General features: G+C 40.5%; 1 protein-coding gene across 1 annotated transcript in view; it reads right to left on the bottom strand.

Moving 5' to 3' along the window:
- Window positions 1–2,442: 2,442 nt before the first annotated feature.
- The window catches only part of LOC110086127 (collagen alpha-4(VI) chain), a 106,922-nt gene continuing 88,355 nt past the window's right edge, over window positions 2,443–21,009 (bottom strand). Inside the window, exons 36-39 of the mRNA XM_073003491.2 lie at window positions 20,103–20,774; window positions 13,972–14,068; window positions 13,096–13,313; window positions 2,443–2,948 (exon numbers count right to left, since the gene is read on the bottom strand). Coding sequence (XP_072859592.2) covers window positions 2,773–2,948; window positions 13,096–13,313; window positions 13,972–14,068; window positions 20,103–20,774 — 1,163 coding nt within the window. The 3' untranslated portion in view covers window positions 2,443–2,772. The remainder of the gene's footprint in view (window positions 2,949–13,095; window positions 13,314–13,971; window positions 14,069–20,102; window positions 20,775–21,009) is intronic.

Genomic DNA, 21,009 nt, shown 5'->3' with positions numbered 1-21,009 from the left:
TTTTTGTGCTTAAAAGCACAAAACTTTGTCTGAGGGGTGATTACCTTCTTTCTTTCCTCTTTTTCCCATTGTTCCCTCACTTCCTCCTTCCCTGCCCCTTTTTAACCTAAGTCTTCCTACGTTAAAAAAGTGCCCCCAGTGGTAGTCGATGAATTAACCGCTTTTCCTTTAGTTCCTATGGAAACGAATGCTTCGACTTGCGACCGGTGCCTTGAGATATGAGCCAAAAACGGCCAGAATGGATTAATTGTGTTTCAGTGCATTCCTATGGGAAATGGTGCTTCAACTTATGACCATTTTGAGTTATGACCATCTTCTGGAATGGATTACGTTCATAAATTGAGGCACTACTGTACTATAAGAACATTTAAGTGAGAACCAAACTGCTCCAACATCCACTGTCTGGATGTGACCTCACTTTATTTTAAATACCTTCACTGGAAATACTTTCATTTCCATCAGGTGTTTACCTTAAAAGAGGGGCAGGGAAGCTATGGTGCTCTAGTCTTTCCAGTGGTGAGGCCTTTCATCATCTGAGGTTCTTCCATCCTGCTCTAAGTATCCCCTTTGTCTTGCTGGAGCATGCATATTTTTGTTCTAGTCATTTGTAAGATGCAACATATGGAAAAACAATTTGAAGATGCTTTTGAGAAACCTAATATCTGGACTTCTATACACGCTAGACAGTTGGATTTATGAGTTTTAAGTAGCATAAAGAGAAATATGAAAAATGCAGGAACTTAGCCTGCTGTGAAAATCTTTATAAGCAACTGCTGGAGACAGTTTGTAAAGCTAACTCATGGCTTCTCCATCATGCCATTATGTGTTTATTTTAATATCATATTCACACAAATAGATTTTTATTTAAAGGTGGGATCTCCTACTGCACTGTGACTCATGTCTATGGATTCTTGTCTTGAGTGAGCTACTGAGGAAATGAAAGAATTCTTCGAGAAACACTGATTCAAAAAATATTCTTATTTTCATTTGCTCTGCCAGGTAGCCATGGATGTTAGCAGGCAATTTAAATAATTTTTAGTGGGCTAATCATCATCCTTTTAACTGATTAATTAATCCAATTTAAAGTCAAAATGTTTTGCCAAAATTTCACTACAATAGCCTTTCTGAACTGGTGAAACATCTTTCTTAGTTCAGAAATAAATTATGAAACTTCTTAAATTTTCTGATAGCAGTTTTCCTTTGATAGATTTTTTACTACTCATAATATCTACTCTTTTGCTATAGACATCAATATCCGATTTGCCAAAAGAATTTGGCTCTAATATTGTGGGATTAGAGATTCTGAATGCTGCTCCAAAAAACCTCAAAGTTGCTATTAAACAACACCTACACAAAAATTTGCCATGCCATTAAAATATTTGCTGCTTTGTTCATCTGGTCCAGACAATTTTCATTGCTATTGCACTTATATCAGTGAGCAGAATATGCCACTCGCCTTCTTATATGACTCTTTTTTCCTAATAAGCCCGTATCCTACAATATTTCCAAACCTTTCAATAGTAGAGGGGGGGAGGGAGAACCATACACCTGTAAATGCAAGTTTTTATTCAGTGTTTAGAAGCACAGAAACAAATTTCAACAGATTTTCCAAGGAAATCTGTTTGCTAGGGATATGCAGGGGGAAAATTTCATGATGCTTTTGTTTCAGGATCTTTTAGGTTCCGGATTCTTCTGAGCACAAGTCCTTTCAGTAAACCCCCCAAATATTCAAATCTTTCAGATTCTTTCATTTCCATTTTCCCATTCTGGTTTCTGGTGCTAGAAACATTTAAGCACAGCAAGCCCCTCAAAACTAGTATTAAAAAAGTAAGGACAAGACAACAGACAATTATCCACTTCAAATGTATTTTGGAGGCTCTGTATCATAAAACCGAGTGTGTGCATGTTTCCCATTAGGGATATTCCCAAAATCGCATCTGTATGATTTAGGTTTACTGTATTATCAGAGAGCTACTGTAGAAGATTACTAAAGAGGATATATCACCAAGCTTTATGCACAAGACAGCATAAACTTCATCCATTTCAAGGAAAATACTGTGAATAATTTCTAGTAGCAAAGGCCAAAGCCCAACGGAAGAGCAATCACGCTTAGTGTGTTTTTCATTTTGTGGTCTGTCTCTTGCATGCTAGGGACACAACAGACAGCTTGCAAAATGGCTAGTCCTTTCAAAATCACACAACCCAATAGGATTATGACCACAGTATTTTGACTATGATAAAAGTAGTAATGGTATTGGTAATGCTAAGTGCGAGAGAACAACTCTTGGTTTTGGGATTTCTGTAGTATGATCTAAAATGTTTTCCTCTCTATGTGATTTTTATGGAAACACTCTAATGAAAAAGACTAGATAACAACTTGCCTAGCTTTCATGGCATTAAATGTTTTCTGCCTTAAAAAGAATTCCAACCACATAATTTCAGGCAAATTAATTTTATTCATATGTATCGTGTTAACCATTAACAAAAAGCTGAACGAAGGGTCAGCTCCATTAAGTATTAACCAGAAAATGTAATTCTATATGTTGTGAAAAGTACATTTCTGCTAATCATAGCATTGTCTCAGGGGCAGCCCGGAGTTAATGTACAAATGTCTGAGGTATTCTGTTCTGTCTTGTCACACATCTCAGTGTTACAAAGCAATATCAAATTTTATTAAAAGTGTTACTTTTGTTAAATAGCACACCTTCAGCACGCTCATAGTGGCTGAGGGATTCTGGAAGCTTCAGTCCAAAAAAGTAACTTCTCTATTCTCTACAAAGACAATTGTATACATAGCGCTTCACATTCTTCTTGAGTTTCAAATCTATTTTTGTTCCCGCCGCAGCCACCATACCAGAACCGGGAACATGTGTTCAATTTTTTGTTGAAATACCACTTCAGATGGTAATTATCACATTCACCGCTGTCCCTATGCATAAGGCAAGCATCTAGAAAAACAGAAAGGGTTCACAGTTGATAAAGTGAAATCAAGGCTGCACATTAATTAAGGAGGGGGATTGTCACACACACCCAGTTCCCCGTTTGTTCTTCCACAGAACCCAGGTTCACTTTCGGGCATGACATCTATCTCTCAACCCTTTTCCGCTGCCACCAGAGGATTCACTCCTCACTCCATCAAACATGACTCTTAAATCACAGTTATTCAATAAAACAATGTTTATTTCAGTGTTTATAAGTAAATCATATAAAGTAAATCATGGATGGTCTTATTTTATTCATTCAATCAACTGTGCTTTGATAACATTTATATTTGCTTATGTATAATCATGTTAATCAAGGTATTTATTCATTTCTTATCTTATTCTCTATCTTTCTATTATTCTCTAACACAAGACTGGTCCTAACTGCCTAAACTGCTTCTAATACCCTTAACTGAAGTCCCTAATTCTAACTCATATTCCTAACTCGTCCCTAACTCAAACTCTGATCTTTAACTGTCTTCCATTTCTCTTATATATCCTTAGTTCCGCCTCTTCTGTACAACAATTGGCTCCTGAATCAGGGTTCCATTGTGATGGACAGGAGTAGTTACTGACCTGTCCATCATAGGGATGTAGACAGAGAGATCATAATTTACAAATACACTCTTGGAACAGAAATGGGCAATGGTGGCCTTTCAGGTCCTATCAGACTTGAACTCCCAAAAGCTCTTAGCCAATATATACAACGATGGGGAACCATACATACTTGCCTACCTCTATTATTGATACACAGCTGTTCGCTGTATTGAGGACGTTCAGTTGAAATCAAGTTCATTGTTTGGAACTACAACCACAAGCACTTTGAGAAGAACTGACAAGCACTTGGAAGGCCACAATATAATGCTAGTGTCTTAGGTTGGGTGTGTGTTAGATGTTTTACACATTATCACTGAAAGAGTTATCCTGTATTTAAATCCATTCCTCAATCCTTTATTTGTTTTACCTTAATCATGCATTGTCCCACAAGGACTTTCAAAGCAACTTAAAACGATTAAGAACAATGCTCAGTGCAAGCAAAGAGAATAATTAAAAGCAATCACATGTAACATAGTCTACAAACAATGGCTAGGACACAATGCTCTGAAAAAGTTGGACCGTTTCATTTAAAGTCTTTATTTGTTGCTTTCCATCACTCACTGACTTATTAAATGGGGAATTCAGAGAAAGCAATCTTTAAGGTTCAAAGCCACTATGTTGTTGTTTAGTCGTTTAGTCTCCTCGTGACCCCATGGACCAGAGTATGCCAGGCCCTTCTGTCTTCCACTGCCTCCCACAGTTGGGTCAAATTCATGTTGGTAACTTCCATGACGCTGTCCAGCCATCTTGTCCTGTGTCGTCCCCTTCTCTTGCCTTCACACTTTCCCAACATCTGATGGCAGAAAGTGAGGAGGAATTAAAGAACCTCTTAATAAGGGTGAAAGAGGAGAGCGCCAAAAACGGTCTGAAGCTCAACATCAAAAAAACTAAGATCATGGCCACTGGCCCCATCACCTCCTGGCAAATAGAAGGGGAAGATGTGGAGGCAGTGACATAGTTTACCTTCTTGGGCTCCACAATCACTGCAAATGGTAACAGCAGCCATGAAATTAAAAGATGCCTGCTTCTTGGGAGGAAAGTGATGTCAAACCTAGACAGCATCTTAAAAAGCAGAAACATCACCTTGCCGACAGAGGTCTGCATAGTCAAAGTATGGTTTTTCCAGTAGTGATGTATGGAAGTGAGAAGGCTGACCACCAAAGAATTGATGCTTTTGAATTGTGGCACTGGAGGAGACTCTTGAGAGTCCCCTGGACTGCAAGGAGAACAAACCTATCCATTCTGAAGGAAATCAACCCTGACAGATCCTGAAGCTGAGGCTTTACTTTGGCCATCTCATGAGAAGACAAGACTCCCTGTAAAAGACCCTGATGCTGGGAAAGTGTGAAGGCAAGAGGAGAAGGAGATGACAGAGGACTAGATGGTTGGACAGTGTCATCAAAGCTACCAACATGAATTTGACCAAACTCCGGGAGGCTGTGGAAGACAGGAGGGCCAGGCATGCCCTGGTCCATGGGGTCACGAGGAGTCGGACATGACTAAATGACTAAACAACAACAACAGTGATTAGGGTATCTTTTTAAAGGAGCTCTGTTTTATTTGTTTAATTAGTTAAGCTTATTTATATGTTACCCATTATTAAGGCCCTGGAACAGTTAAAAATATTAACCAATAATAGCATATAATGTATAAATATCTAATGAGACTAATAAACATTCAGAAAATGGATAATCTGCAATAGATTCAGTGATATTCATTACAAAGGCAACCAGTCTTTTTAAATGTCTGAGTAATCAAATGGCACTGAAATGTCAACAGACTTGGTGCCAGGTATATCTCTTGGGGGTGGGTGTTCCTAAGTTGGGCTACAACTGTGAGCATTTGTTTGTATACCACTGACTTTGTGTAACTAAGTGGTTTACAAAGATAAAATAAACAATAAACCTGAGCACCCAACAAACCAATAGAATAAATACCCACATCAAATAAAATCACAAATGATGGCAGACTCTGGGGAGAACATATAGATAAAGACTTAAGAGAAGATGCCCTTAAATGCTTCTGGAGAGAAAAATGTCTTTAGCATCCTCTTGAAGGATGAGAGCGAGGTGGCCTGATGGACTTCCAAATAAAGGCCATTCCAGCCAAGAAGGCGTGATTTCTGCTGACTGTTCCCTTAGCCTCCTTTGGCATAACAACCCAGAGAAGTAAGGCCTATGATGAATGGGTAGAATGGGCTAGTGTTCTCAGGAAGAGACCCAGACCATTAAGGGGCCCCAACCCATTAAGGACTTCACAGACTAGCACTAAAAATTTGAACCTGGCATGAAAAATAACCAGGAGCCAGTGGAGGCAAACCAGAACTGGCAAGTTACGATCAAACTTATTTAATCAGCTTTGTACACCCATTCCTTCAGATACCTTTGTACCAAGGCTTCATAGGTCAGTACTAATGACTTGAATTTCACCTGGAAACAGAGAAACAAGCAAGAGGCAGACACACAGTTCTTTCACGAGTGTTATTACGTGATCGGTGATAGCTGTCCCTCACACTATAATAGTGACTGCCCATAGCACCACTTGGAACTGTTGGGTCATTTTAAAGTGCGATCTCATACAAAGTGCATTACAATAACCCAAACAAAAAGCTTATAGAGGCTTGTCACTGTAGCTAAACAGTCTGTCCTGGAATGACCATAGCTAGTTCATCTGCTGAAACTGGACAAAACCTATCAATGCCACTGAAGCAGCAATACTGGATAAAGAAATACCTTAGACTATATACTGTACCTGCTGTCGAATGGGGAATGTAACCTAATCTACAACATGCTATGTATCCAGTTCCTAGCCTCACTTAACACAAATGAGAAGGAAAGTAGCTAGGTGTCATTAACTGATGATTCCCCACCCCACTCCGCCTCATTTTTACTCACAACCTGTTCCAAACGTTTCATAGGGATGTTAAAGAACATGAAGGATTGAACCTCATAGGACACCACTGCATAACTGCCATTCTCACTGGACAAACTCTCAAATGTATATGTTAACCTAAAGAGTCACTTTCCTTAGACAAGAGTGAGCAACACCACAACATGATTTTGGGAGCAGTTTCATCCTGTGCTTAGCATATATTCTGCAGGCTCCATTTTCTAGTTAGTCTATTTGTCCCGTTATCAGAATCACTAGATTTAACTACAGAAGAGTAAACAGACTGCTTGAAACTACATTGCTTAAAACTACATTAATTATGGAAGTGGCAGATATCCTAATCCTTTAACTTCCACTGGCTTAAATCTTGCAGCACGGTTATGCAAAAGATAGAATTTTTAGCAATGAGTTGCCATAAATTAAGAAATCTCTATAGTCATTCTCTGTTGCATGCCAAGTCACACAACTCAGTAGGCAACAAATAAAGCCTACAGAGATTTTGTAACTTCTAGCAATTTGCTGCTAAAAATTACAAAACTTACATTACTGTACAACAGGATTTTGGCCACTGAATTCTGATTAATTTAATGGAAGTAGTCTGACTACAAGAAAACTGCTGGCTTGAATTCATATGGGATGAAAGACAGAAGAGGAATATCTGTCCCTTTTACTAGGTGATGTGGACAGCAGAACTATACCAAAAGTTCACATAATAAGAAGCTCACCTAATCCATTTTGCCTGATTTAACTCCTAATTTTAATTTGAAAAATTGTTGTGACATCTGTCTAAACCAGAGGTAGACATAGAGCAGCCATTCAGATATTAATGGCCTGCCCATCCCGGCACTTCTCACCTTTGTCTATGCTGACTACAGCTAATGTGAGTTGAAGTCCAGCAACATCTGGAAGGCTGCACTTTGCCCGCCTCTGGTCTAAATCCATGCAGGCAGGCAAAGCAATGAAATATTTCCTCCAGCAGAAGAGATATATTGCGAACCACCAGAAGAATGTCGGCATTTTTTTAAAATAAAGATGGGCAAGACATTTTTGGTGCAACTTGAAAATCATTTAAGTAGAACACTGCTCTTCAACTGTCTGCTCTTCTTAGCAGGCTTCACTGACTGCAAATCAGTGTGAAGTGTAAGGACTGCAGCTTAAATGAGTTGTCAGCCATAAACTGTATTTATGTCAAGTAATGATATACTCTCCCAAAACTGAGCTGCCCATTTGTGTCGAAATTTGTATCCTGTAAAGGAGGTTCAGCTACTGAAGAAGTAAAACATCTGTGTGGAACAGGACACATCCGTTCAGTGGCTCAGTTCTCGTTGCCAGAATAAGGTCTACTGATAATTAACCTTGATTGCCCTGAGACAGATCTACTTTGATGCTAAAAATCCTATGAAATAATGCTCACTGCATAAAGAGTTATAAGCATCTCTTCAGAATGGAAAGTCATTTAAATCTGAGTTGGCAAAGTTGGACTATCCTTGCCTTGTAGGCTATTTTTACAGAAACAACATGGATATCTTTAGAGATATCCATGTAAAGATATCTTTATCCATGTAAAGATATCTTTAGAGATATCCAAAGTTGCTTTGTAAGCCCCTCTTTGACAGAAGCAGCTTTTTTTTTCAAAAGAAGGAAACTTCTGAATGCAATCCTGTGATATCATTGACCCATGATGTGTCACCGAGCACCAGGAATAATAATAATTTGGTTCCACCAAGTGAGTTCCAACCGATGGTGACCTTTTCCTAGGTTTTCTAGATAGAGAGTACTGTCAGAGCATAGAAATTTTATAAGCCTGAACCTGTATATGTGTTTCATTAACGAGCTGCCATTGTGCACAGATGTGAGAGTGCTGAATCACTCTGGACATGATGTAATGACTTGAAACCAGGAGAAGACCAGGTGCAAAGCATGAAGTCATCTGTTTTCTGATTGGACAAAATATGCCATGTATATGTATATAAGTGGACTGTGTGTTTGCTTCTTTCTCTTCCTCCACTATCACTTGCTGCCATGCATGCTGCCAGTTTGTATAAAGAGTTCCTGCTGTGCTGTTAAGATACCTGCCTGTATATAACTGTAAATACGTGTAAATACAACTGTCTTGCAACACAAGAAGAACTGGTAAAGTGTCTTCAATAACTCTGCGTATTCTACTGTAGCAAAAACCCTAACAGAGGTCATGTGCCCAGCAACGTGTGCTGCGCAAACCAGATAAAGTCATGTGAGTAACGTGGGTGAAGTATATTAATGAAGGAGGAGAGCAAAAGTGGCAGTGATATAGAAGATTTGGGAGAAGACAGTTCGTCTGCTAGCCCAGGAGGGGAAAGGAAACAGAGAACTGCTAGAGAAGGCAGGATGGCGCACAGCACAGGAAGCATTGGAGGATTAGCAAAAAACAGGCTGAATGATAGAAACTATAGAACATGGGCAGTGAAAGCGGAGATGCTGTTACGTAGAGAATCTCTGTGGTCATATGTGAGTAATCCTCCAGCCCAATTAACAGAGGAGCAAGAGGAAGAACATCAGAGGGCTCTGAGTACCCTTATTTTGTCCCTTGAAGATGAACAGTTAGTGGATGTGCAAGGACTGGCCACAGCCAAGGCAGTCTGGGACAGATTGAGAGACATTTACTTAAGAGAAACAGCAGGCACCAAGATTTCCCTAACCAGAAGGCTGTATAAGTGTCAGATGAAGTCTGGCGAGAGTGCCTCAAAGCATCTACAAACCATGAAGGGACTGTTCAATGAACTGCAGTTAATGAATGTTATTTTCCCAGAGGAGCAGAAGGTCTATTTGATTTTGAGCAGTTTATCTCCTGAATTTAGTATGCTTATTACAAGTTTGGAAAGTCTGCCTGACACACAATTGTCTCTTGAGTATGTTACAAGCAGAATTTTGCAGCAGGAGGAACACTGGAAGGAAAGATTCCAAACTGCTGAAGGAAGCCATGTGGGAGCTGACCAGGAGAGACGGAGACAGATTCCAGAAGGCAGCATGAATAAAAGGACTCCGGCTACAGACAGAGAGCAGCGTGGGCGTGCCATGATGATCAAAGCCTGTTTTCGATGTGGATCCAGGAGTCATCTTTTGAAAAACTGTGAAGAGAAACAAGGCTGTTTGAAAGGAGAGACATTTCCAAACAGCAGAGAAGCAGCAGTTTACAGACGCTCCAGAGAAGGCAGCAGAAAAGGCATTTCTCTTGTTAGCAAAACAAGAGATAAGGCGTCCAAGGTCGCAAGCACAGCTGAGTGGTTGATAGACTCGGGAGCTGTAAATCACCTCACTAATGATGTAGAGATGTTTTCTTTTCTAGGAAAGACGGAGCTGAGGAGCGTGACGCTGGCAAATGGACAGAAAGCAGATGTTGAAGCAGAAGGGAAAGTGTATGTTCCCAGTCTGAAGGAAGAGATAAGTAATGTTTTACTGACAACCACAATCGATTATAGCATTTTAAGCGTCTCAGCCCTCGACAGACAGGGGTTTTGTGTGATGTTTGAAAAAGGGGAATGTATAATTAAGAAAAATAACAGAGTAATTGCAAGAGCAAAGCAAGAAGACAATTTATATGTGTTAAAAGGCAGAGCACATAGAGACACACACATGGTACATAAAAATGAACCCCAACATGACAGTTGCATCCACTTACTACACAGGAGACTGGGTCATGTAAATTTTAAAACTGTGCAGAGAATGCAGAACATGGCTAGAGGTGTGAACATAAAGGATTGTAAAAATTACTTGGATTGCCAAGTTTGTAAACACAGCAAAACACATGTGGCTCCAAAAGGGAGACAGAGTATCAGAGAGACAAGCAGGCCATTTGAGTTGGTACATGCTGATCTGATAGGGCCATTTCCACCCTCATTAGGAGGGGCAAAATATGCACTGGTGATTGTGGATGATTATACACGTTTTTCATATTGTTTCACACTGAAATCAAAAACAGAGGTCTTCCAGACATTTAGGAATTGGCTGAAATCAGTTGAACGGTGCTTTGGCCGCCAGGTGGCGCAATTGCAGTCTGACAGAGGTTCAGAGTTCATGAATACACAATTTCAAAGGTGGCTAGAATGCACAGGAATCAGACAGAAAAACAAGCCCATATAGTCCATTTCAGAATGGTTTGGCCGAAAGGAGAAATGGGGTGCTCCAGGAAATGAAGGATGCACTGCTAGCGGACGCAGGGATGCATCATGGGTTCTGGGCGGAGGCGTTGAAGACATCGAATTTTTTAGTGAACAGAATTTGGTCATCCGCCATAGATCAGACCCCATATTTCATGTTATTTGGGAAGGAACCTTCTTTAAAGCACTTAAGAGTGTTTGGATACATGCTTGGGTACATGTGCCAAAGCAGCTAAGGAGAAAAGGTAAAGCGAAAACAAAGAAAATGAGGTTCCTGGGTTATGAGCCTGGATCAAAAGCGTATAGATTTGTGGATGGTGACAGAAACATTGTAATTTCCAGGTCTGCCAGTTTCAATGAGGGAGAGAACTGGGACAAGGTACATGCAAATTCACAAATATATATCCCATTGAATGACAGAAGAAGAAGTCAGTTTAGACAGACAGAAACACATGAGCAAGACACGAAGTCCTCTGCTGGTGAAGATGAAGAAGATGATGAAGGACACGAAGAACACGAAGAAAAACACATTAGTGAGATTAGTGAGTCAGAGATAGAGACAGAAACACAAGGTCCTAGAAGGTCTGAAAGGATAAACAAGGGTGTGCCACCCAAGAGATTTGGAGTGGGTGGAGTCAGAGTCTGTCATGTTTATGTAGAACCCAGAAATAACAAAGAGGTTTTGAAACTTCCTGCTTTTGAAAAGAGAAAATGGCTAGGTGCCTTGGATGAGAAAATGGAATACATGGAAAAGCACAAGGTGTTTACAGAAATAAAGCTACATACAGAACACAGAGGTTACAGGTAACAAATGCATGTTTAAATGACAGTTAACAAAAGATTTAAAGAATGAAACAAGTGGTGCAATAAAAGTGATGGAAGATAACACCACATGTATACACATGGCTGAAACGGAAAGAGTAAAAAACAGAAGTAAACATATTGACATTAAGTATCATAATGTAAGAGAGGCTATAAGAGAGAAATTAATTGAATTAGAGTATTGTCAAACTGAAGATAACATAGCTGATATACTGACCAAACCTTTATGTACACAGAAGCATGAGAAATGTGTAAATGAGCTGGGAATGTGTTATGTTCAGGCATAAAAAATTAGGAGGGGTGTCAGAGTATAGAAATTTTATAAGCCTGAACCTGTATATGTGTTTCATTAACGAGCTGCCATTGTGCACAGATGTGAGAGTGCTGAATCACTCTGGACATGATGTAATGACTTGAAACCAGGAGAAGACCAGGTGCAAAGCATGAAGTCATCTGTTTTCTGACTGGACAAAATATGCCATGTATATGTATATAAGTGGACTGTGTGTTTGCTTCTTTCTCTTCCTCCACTATCACTTGCTGCCATGCATGCTGCCAGTTTGTATAAAGAGTTCCTGCTGTGCTGTTAAGATACCTGCCTGTATATAACTGTAAATACGTGTAAATACAACTGTCTTGCAACACAAGAAGAACTGGTAAAGTGTCTTCAATAACTCTGCGTATTCTACTGTAGCAAAAACCCTAACAAGTACAGTGGTGCCTCGCATAGCGAACGCTTCGCTATGCGATGAAACCGCATAACGAAGGGTCCCAGGCCATCGCTGGAGTGTTCGCTCAGCGATGGCCCCTATGGGCTTTTTCGCTATGCGATGATCGCGCGGACGCGATCAAAGCATAGCGAACAGCTGATCGGCGGTTTCAAAATGGCCGCCGCTAAAACAAAATGGCGACCGCTGTTTTGCCTCGCTAACGAGGCATCCAAAATGGCCACCGCAATGGAGGAAACTCGCACAACGGTGAGTTTTAAGTCCATAGGAACGTATTAAATCAGTTTTAATACGTTCCTATGGGCTTTTTTGTTTCACTTAGCGATGGATTCGCTGAGCGAGGGTTAATCTGGAACGGATTAACCTCGCTAAGCGAGGCACCACTGTACTCAGAAACAGTTTCCCTTCTGGGAGTGTTCTGGGACTGTGCAGCTTGTCCAGGGCTATACCAGCTAGCTCTTTTCCTCAGGAGGCACAGTGGGGGAACTGAAATCCCAGCCAGACACCCAACTCATGGAGCTATCCAGCCAACTCTAGACACCAGCACTTCTACATCCCAGGGTCAGTTCACACAATCACCATTGCAGAGCTTGTATGTTACTTCTTGGCCTAGAACTCCCAAAATTCTCTTGCTCGTATGCCTATTGGCCATCCAGCTGCAGGTTTCTGGAAGTTGTAGGTCTAAAAATTTTTTCCCCCCAAACTCCACATTGAACTAGCAAACTCTATATGAAATGAAGCAAATGATGCCCATGCATAGGCTCCACTACTCTGTAAGATGTTTGGCAGAGAACCATTTCAGATGCTGCAGTCCACCACAGAGATTTAGGAGAGTAAATGGGAACTGTGTGTAACTTCAAGAGGAAGTCTAAGTAAAATAGGACCTGGCTTGCTAGCTGTCCATCAGTCATTTTTCTCTTCCAAATATGCATCCATACATACCAGCTCCACTCTGTTCTTCCTCAGCATGTTCTTCATCTTCTCTTTCCCGGCCCTCTTGAACCCCAATGTCTGTGAAATACTTGTTGTCGACATGAGCAGTCCTTTCTTTGTACTCTACAGATTCTTCGGTAGCCTCTGTAATTTTCTCCTGCATGTTTTTTCTGGGCAATTCTGATGGGTGCAAAACATCCCTGTAATCTGGTTCAGGGAAAAGAATCCTATAAAGAGAAAAACAAGGCAGAAGTAATGCCCTGAATAACAACTGTATAGAAAGTGATGCCCTAAGTCAAGGGTGGTGGAATTCAGATTTCCAAGGATCTCAGTGTGATTGGTTTAGAAAGCCATGTCCCTTTCCAATGACATCAACGTTCCAAGTTGTGTGGATGTGCACATTTAGCCTTGTTGCCTATTTGGTTCCAGTCACGTCCAGAATACCACACGCACAGGGCAGGGGGCACATTGCACGCATCATTAGTCAAGACTGCAGGTTTAGTATGAGATTCCACACCACCACCCCAAATATTGAAATGCCTCTACGAAGGCTTACTTACTGGTAGTAAGTCTTTTAAGCTAAAATAGGCTAATATTTTTGACCCTCATTTTTGCTTGTGGCCTTTCCCACCATTGAAAGGTTGGACTCATGAAGAATTGCTTATGCTTAAAAAGGAAAGTAACCGCTATATGCAGACGATCATCCAAGTATGCATAACCCACTGTCTCTAAAATAGAATTCATCCCTCAGGCTGAAAAAGGTCTGTATTCTTGCCCTACATTCATTGACCCACACGAATGTCCCGCTAAGGGCTTCTACGTCTGCTTCAGGTGATGCAAGTTTTTGTTCTTCCCCTCCAGTGGAGAGAATCAAAGCACATGTACCTGCTAGTCCCTCCTATTAGCTCCTGGTAAGTGTATCTTTCATCCAGGCTTTCACACTCTTCCTGCAGGTCTGGAGGAGGATATGGATTTATTCCCCCTGTGGGAAAGGAGAGGGAGTGATGGATATCAGAACATAACTTTTTTTCAGAGTTGAAGATTAAGAAGGATTAATTGCTTATGTGTAAAAAGAGAAAGCAATAGTTACATTCCAATGATCATCCAAGTCTTCATACACCAGCATTTGTTTCCATGGTTTCACATTTCTCTGTTTCTCTCCCTCACCCCTTTGGCTTTCCAGATCTGGCATGAGCTACTTGGCTTGCATGATGCCAGAACTCCATCTTACATCCAAGTGGCCAATTCTGCCTATCTGTTGGTTTACAAACACAGGAAATAAATCAGGATGTGATCCTGGTTTCCTTTCCTGTTTTATTTACCAACACGACAAGTTTTCCAGTTGGATCAAAATAAGTAACCCTGGCTTAATGCAAGTTAGAATCTTTGCACTTGAAGCCAGGGGACAACATTTAGAAGAGTAGGGAAAGGAGAGAAAGAGAGGCATTCAGTCAGAGCACTCATCCATAGTCCCATAAACCGGGGTTGATGGAGCCTGGGATGATTGTCTGAATACAGCCCTTCTTTCTTCACAAAATAATGACAGAGCTCCCTAGCGGAGGAGTTCAAAATGAGATGTTTGTACCATTAAAACTGAAAACACAGATACCCATTAACAGGGTTGGGAATATCCAGGCCTCCAAATGTTGTTAGACTGTAGACCAGTTGCTATCCAGCCCTAGCCAGGATAGATAGTATGGCTGTTGCCCTTGCTGTTGAATGTGGCATTAGGGATTTCTACATGTATAATATTTGATCGCACAACCTCATTCATAAATCCAGTTTTAAATCCAGATAATCAATTGTTCTATTCAGGCACTCAGTTAAAGGGTTCATTTTAATTGGTGAGCAAAGAAAGAGGCCAGCCCTCCCAATTCCATCCTATTTCTTGCTATGAAGAGATCAGTCTGAAGAGGATTGCTATTTCTATCTGCTAGGGTGCTCCGCACTTTCAGAAAATCTGAAAAAAACAGGTTTCTGATCTCATGGACAAAGAGATACTCCACACGTTGTGGCTGTTGCTCTGTTCACATATAGCACTGTACACATTAAAGTTGTGACACAGGGGGCAGCGCTGGCTTGCTTCATCTGCTCCTGGGTTGTAGCTCACCGCTCTTTTCAGCTTTATTCCCCCCTCCCTCTCTCTGTGTTAGATGGAAGTGAGAGGAAGCAAACATCTGCATGCACACAGACAGAACGATACACATGACAGCTGCAGGACCATTCTTGAAGCAGATGCCTAGGTCTGTGAAATTCTGCCTTTCCAACACATTCCCTGGCCGGAGAGAACAGGGGCACATGAAGCTTCCCAAGTGAGAGAGGTGAGGGAGAATCCTCAGGGAGATGCTTTGGGGGAGGGGAGAGATATCACCCAAAATTCTATGTGTGCCTGATTAGGTAAACACAAACGGCCAAATTAGACCTGTGAGTTGGAGGGTCTTCTCAGCCAGAAGACAAAGTTTTGTGTCTTCTGCACTGAATGAATTCAACCATGGGCTGAAGGAAAGCATTATCCATTTGGTAGCATCGAAATGCAATAAGCTTACACTGTAAATATTGGGTTATCTGTCCACTCTAAATTATTATTTTTGATTCAGAGGAGTGTACTCCTAGGTAAGTGTGTGGCTGAAATTTGTGGCTTGCTTGGGAATGTCTCCCATTTACCTAAGAGTATCACCCATTGGCTTCATTATCTTGCTTAATATTTATGCATGCAACTACACAAGTTGGTATTGTGACTTGATGAGGTATTAGTCATACACAAAAAGGCACACGGCAAACAGATCACCTGGCAGCGTCAGCTGTTAGTGCCCTGAGTACATAAATACTGAACTGCATACTGGCCAATATGAGTTTCTTCTGAATTACCTAGGATTGCAGTATAAACGTGCCATCTGTTATAAACTGGTACAATGCAAGTTGCCAAATGGAATGAGAAGAAAACTAGTGCTAGCACAGGGGTAGGTACAGTGCAGCCAGCAGGTAATATGTATCCCCCAGGGATAATATGCAGCAGACTTTCTAATTAGTTCAATTCTGTTCCTGGAAGCCTCCAACAGCAGTGGTTTGTGCAGTGTGGGCCATGGGAAAGGTCCCCTAAGACCTCCTCCTCTCCAAAAACCAAACTAGATATGGCTATGTGGGCACTTCCTATTATTTATTTATTTATTTATTTATTTATTTATTTATTTATTTATTTATTTATTTATTTATTTATTTATTTATTTATTTATTTATTTATTTATTTATTTATTTGTACATACATACAAAATGGCTGAAAATATCCATTTCATGGCTCAATATAACCCGTGGAGGTTAAGGGCACTGACACACACACATCCCTCTAAGTTTGTCCATGCCACTCTTGCATCATCCTTTAATATTAGGGATGTGATGAATTCCCACCAAGTAACTTGTTCCTGATTAAGTCAGGCTGTCAAGACACATTGAGACAGTCTGTCAAGAAATCATTGACCTTACAAGATTACCTACTTCTGTCTGGCTTACAATTAATTTGCCTTCATGGCAGCTCTAGGGATGACTTGAAAGGATATTTCACCTTCCTTAATAGTTGGGCAGGGAGTGTCATCGATTATATATTTTGTTCCCCTGGGTTGGTGTCCCAGGAGACAAAATATAATGTATTAGATCAACCCAATAGCAACCACCTACCCATCTGTCTCTCCCTTCCCCTGACAACTCCAGAGTTGCCCCCATCAGGGATGGAGGCAGAGCATAATTTTCCCAAATTATAAAAATGCTTTTTCAGAAGCTGGCTAAATGGATGGAGGAAAATAACATCCTTCACCAGGAACAAGCTGTTTTCAGGAAGGGCCATAGCACAGTAAATCAAATCTACACAGTAGATCAAATCATCTTGTATGCAAATATACCACCAGGCCATTCAAATGGCTGTTCACAATTTTTATTTACTTTTCCTCTGGATTTGACACAATCACCAGAAATTGCCTGTGGGATAAGCTCGCAGAGACTAACATCGGTAAGAGACTCCTAACGCTAATACAGGAACAATATTCCAACATAACGTTGAGGGTAAGGATTAGCACAGATGGAAGGCTGACAGAGGAAATTCATACCAACAAAGGGGTAAAATAAGGGTGCTTCCTTGCACCCCTACTCTATCTATCTATCTATCTATCTATCTATCTATCTATCTATCTATCTATCTATCTATCTATCTATCTATCTATCTATCTATCTATCTATCTATCTATCTATCTATCTATCTATCTATTTATGTATTTATTTATTTATTTTATTTTATTTTATTTTATTTATACCCCGCCCATCTGGTCTTCCGACCACTCTAGGTGGTTTTAACTTTTATATTAATAATATTTTAACAGCTTTAAACCATCCAGATCATTCTCCCTCCTCAATTGGGAGTTATAAGACTGTAAGTCTTATATATGCTGATGACATTGTATTACTATCTATGAACAAAAAGGGACTAAAGAGAAGTTTAAATAAGCCCCAAGAGTTCAGCCACCCAGAGCAACTAAAAATAAATTACACAAATTCTAACGGGATGATTTTTGGAAAGCATTCCCCCAAATTCAGCTGGACTATAGGTGAAAATAGGACAAATCCAGACCTTTAAGTACCTAGGAGTGCATTTCAATGAGAAACACTACTAGAAATCCCAGATACAGAGCACCAAAATATCGGTTCAGAAATCTAGCCATGCTTTGGCCAACTTTTTCCATTCTAAAGGTGGTAACCTAGTAACCCCAGCTTTAAAAGTCTTTTCAGGGAAGATGATCTCTCAAATGCTTTATGGAATTGAGATCTGGGGTATGAATTAGAACAACCGACACCATCCTGAAGTAGAACAGGACACGTTTCTGAGACATATCCTCGTGGCACCCTAGGGGACTCCGGCAGCTTTTCTTAGAACAGAAATAGGCATGGTGTCCATTAAAGCCTGGGCAACTCTAGCTATATTCTTCTACTATAAGAGGGTGATGGATATGTCCAATCACCGTCTATCTAAATGCTGTATGGTAGAGCAATGGAAGAGTCGTGGCCGGGCAACTTCAGTTCAAACCCTACTAAAATCTAAATTCCTCTCCACTGACATTTTTGTTTTTTTTCTGGGGTTAAAAGAATGTTGAGAGACTGGATCTATAAATTGGATAATGACCAGTGTGACATTCCACCCAGTGTTCCCTCTTTGTTTTCCCCAAACCAAGGTTCACTCTGGTGACGTTTTCTCTTTCACTTGCTGCCACCAGTGGATATCCATTATCCACACTTGCACAATACTTGAATCAGACACTTACTGCCAATATAACTTGTTTATTTAGATTGAATTTGAAGAGCCTCATGGCGCAGTGGTTAAAATGCTGTACTACAGCTAAAACTCTGCTCACGACCTGGGGTTCAAATCCCAGGTAGCCGGCTCAAGGTTGACTCAGCCTTCCATCCTTCCGAGGTCGGTAAAATGAGTACCCAGCTTGCTGGGGGGGCAATGTGTAGCCTGTATAATTAAAATTGTAAACCGCCCGGAGAGTGCTTGTAGCGCTATGGGGCGGTATATAAGTCCAATAAATAAATAAATAAATAAATAAATAAATAAATAAATAAATAAATAAATAAATAAATAAATAAATAAATAAATCACAGATGTTCTTTTTACTCATTGTATAGAACCACTCATTAAAGCTTCTTATACTTGGTTCCACATTCACTTCTTCATTTTTATTGATTTACTCACTTTAGCCAACTTCTTAATAATATCAGTTTTCTGAAGTTCCCTATCTATCTTGACTACTCAATTTCTCTCCTCCACACTCTCATTCTCTCTTTCACCTTCTCTCCTCCTAACTCCCACTCTAACTGCCTCTAACTGCCTGTCTACCTGACTCCACCCCTCCTGTCCTCTCATAGGCTCCTGCACTTGAGCTTCAGCTATGATTGACAGGAGTGACGTGGGCATTCTGTCAGAACCAGGACTTAGCCTTAATAGAATCTTCAAATTTCTCTCACTGGTACCATCTGCTGAAAACAAACCACTCAAGGGCGCAATACTTACATACACTAACTTTTGCCTCCCTGAGAACCGCATTCACAGAACTCCATTTTCAAACCATGCCAACCGCTGTCTTAAATGGCAGGTACATGAATGTCCCTAAGCATCTAAGGCTGTGTATTTGTGGAGCAAGTGAGATAAAGGATGTTGTCCACTATTTACTCAACTGTCAGCTCTATTAAAACACCAGAGAAAAATTCCTGGGTAACATTTTGGCTGCCGTACGGGAGGAAAGCCCTCAGATACAGGTAGTTAGATTACTTTTGGACTGTGACCCATACTTTTGGACTGTGACCCATACTTTTGGACTGTGACATACAGAACAGCACTATTTACAAAAGCGGCCAGAAACATCCACGCTAATTTCCTGAGAGCTATTATGATCAATTGTGCGGGGGACTCCCAGATATGAAGGGTCTCTTATTATTTTATATGTCTGTGATTTTATCATGAATTTACTTGATCATATTTGTATTTTAAACAACTGTGACAGCTTTTAGCCAATACAATAAACTTGAACTTGACCTACTTCTGTTATGAGAACAAAATAAGGAGCAGAGTAAAGCTTCTGAGGTTTATGCAAACTGAACAAAATATCTCTTTCCAACACTAATATCATTTTCCTTCCTGAAGCAAAGCAAGTATTCGCAGCAGTCATAGAAGGAATGGCCAATTCTTAAGAAGAATACAAACAACCCATTGGCTACTTCTAAATTTTAAAATCTATGCACCATTGCAGTATCGGGTTGCAGAAAAAATTTCTTTGCAAGTGCAAAAACTCTTAGCAATTACAGGAGAAAATCTCATTGGCTTGCAAGGAAAAAGAAAAATTGGTTGTTTTCCGATTGTCAGACATTAGAACAACACAAGTGAAGATCTACATGACTACTCAACATTTCCATACATGCTTTCCCATTGTCATACATGGCATAAAAGGAAGTAAATTAGATTTGGTATTACTTACGTTTCAAAAGATTTAAGAAGGCTCGGCTAAATTTCAGAGCATATGGCAATTCAGGTTTATTCACACTGCCCAGTTGCAATAAATGCTGTTCCACTGGAGCACTGGAGAGTTCAATCACCTCATTATCATCAACTCCACTTCCGAGTGCTAAGGTGAGCAGGGTGAAACCTTGGCATTTGGCTTCAAGTGACATTTGTCTCAGTTTCTCTCTGTCCCAGGAGCTTGTCTTGCTCCCAAGTATTGTAAATATGACCCTGTGTTTTCTGGGCCTGGGAGCTTCCAAAAATATGTTATTGATTGCCCACTGTAAAGCATGACCTATGGCTGATGGACCTTCCATCTGTTTTAGTGACTCATGGATGTGCATTTTCATCAGGTTTTTATTGTTGTATGTAATTAAGTCAAACTCGTCATAGACTGGGCTTGAGGGTCCATCAACTGTGAAATTCCTTGGAGCTTGTTGTAACAATGCTACCCTTGCCCCTCTATCTGACTCCACGGGGAGGGAAGAAACAACAAAAGAATCCAACATGTTGCTCACAAATTCTTTCATTGTCTCAAACTTTTGGCTTCCAACATTCCAGGAACTGTCCATGATGTAAGTTATATCCATGTCTATTAGAACAGGAACAGGAGCAGTAACTTCGCATTCAGGTGCTGGGTTGCACTTATCTGTAGAAGAAGCATTAGGGAGTCATTATTAACTCCATGGAGTTTGTAGCAGAACCCAAGAGATGACGTCATTCCTGCATGTCAATCAGAAGATAGAGCAGGAGGGGCGGAGTCAGAATGACAGTTAAGACAGCTGGAAGAGACAGTTAGAAGAGGAGATGGAATGAGATAGGGATAGAAGTAGGGACAAGAAGATGTGGAGAGAGTGCTAGGGTTTAGGAATAGCTAAAAAGGG

The sequence above is a fragment of the Pogona vitticeps genome, chromosome 6 (genome assembly GCF_051106095.1).
Source record: "Pogona vitticeps strain Pit_001003342236 chromosome 6, PviZW2.1, whole genome shotgun sequence".
Classification (NCBI taxonomy): Eukaryota; Metazoa; Chordata; class Lepidosauria; order Squamata; family Agamidae; genus Pogona; species Pogona vitticeps.
Note: the sequence above shows the minus strand (reverse complement) of the source record. Positions and strands in the feature narration are given on the sequence as shown.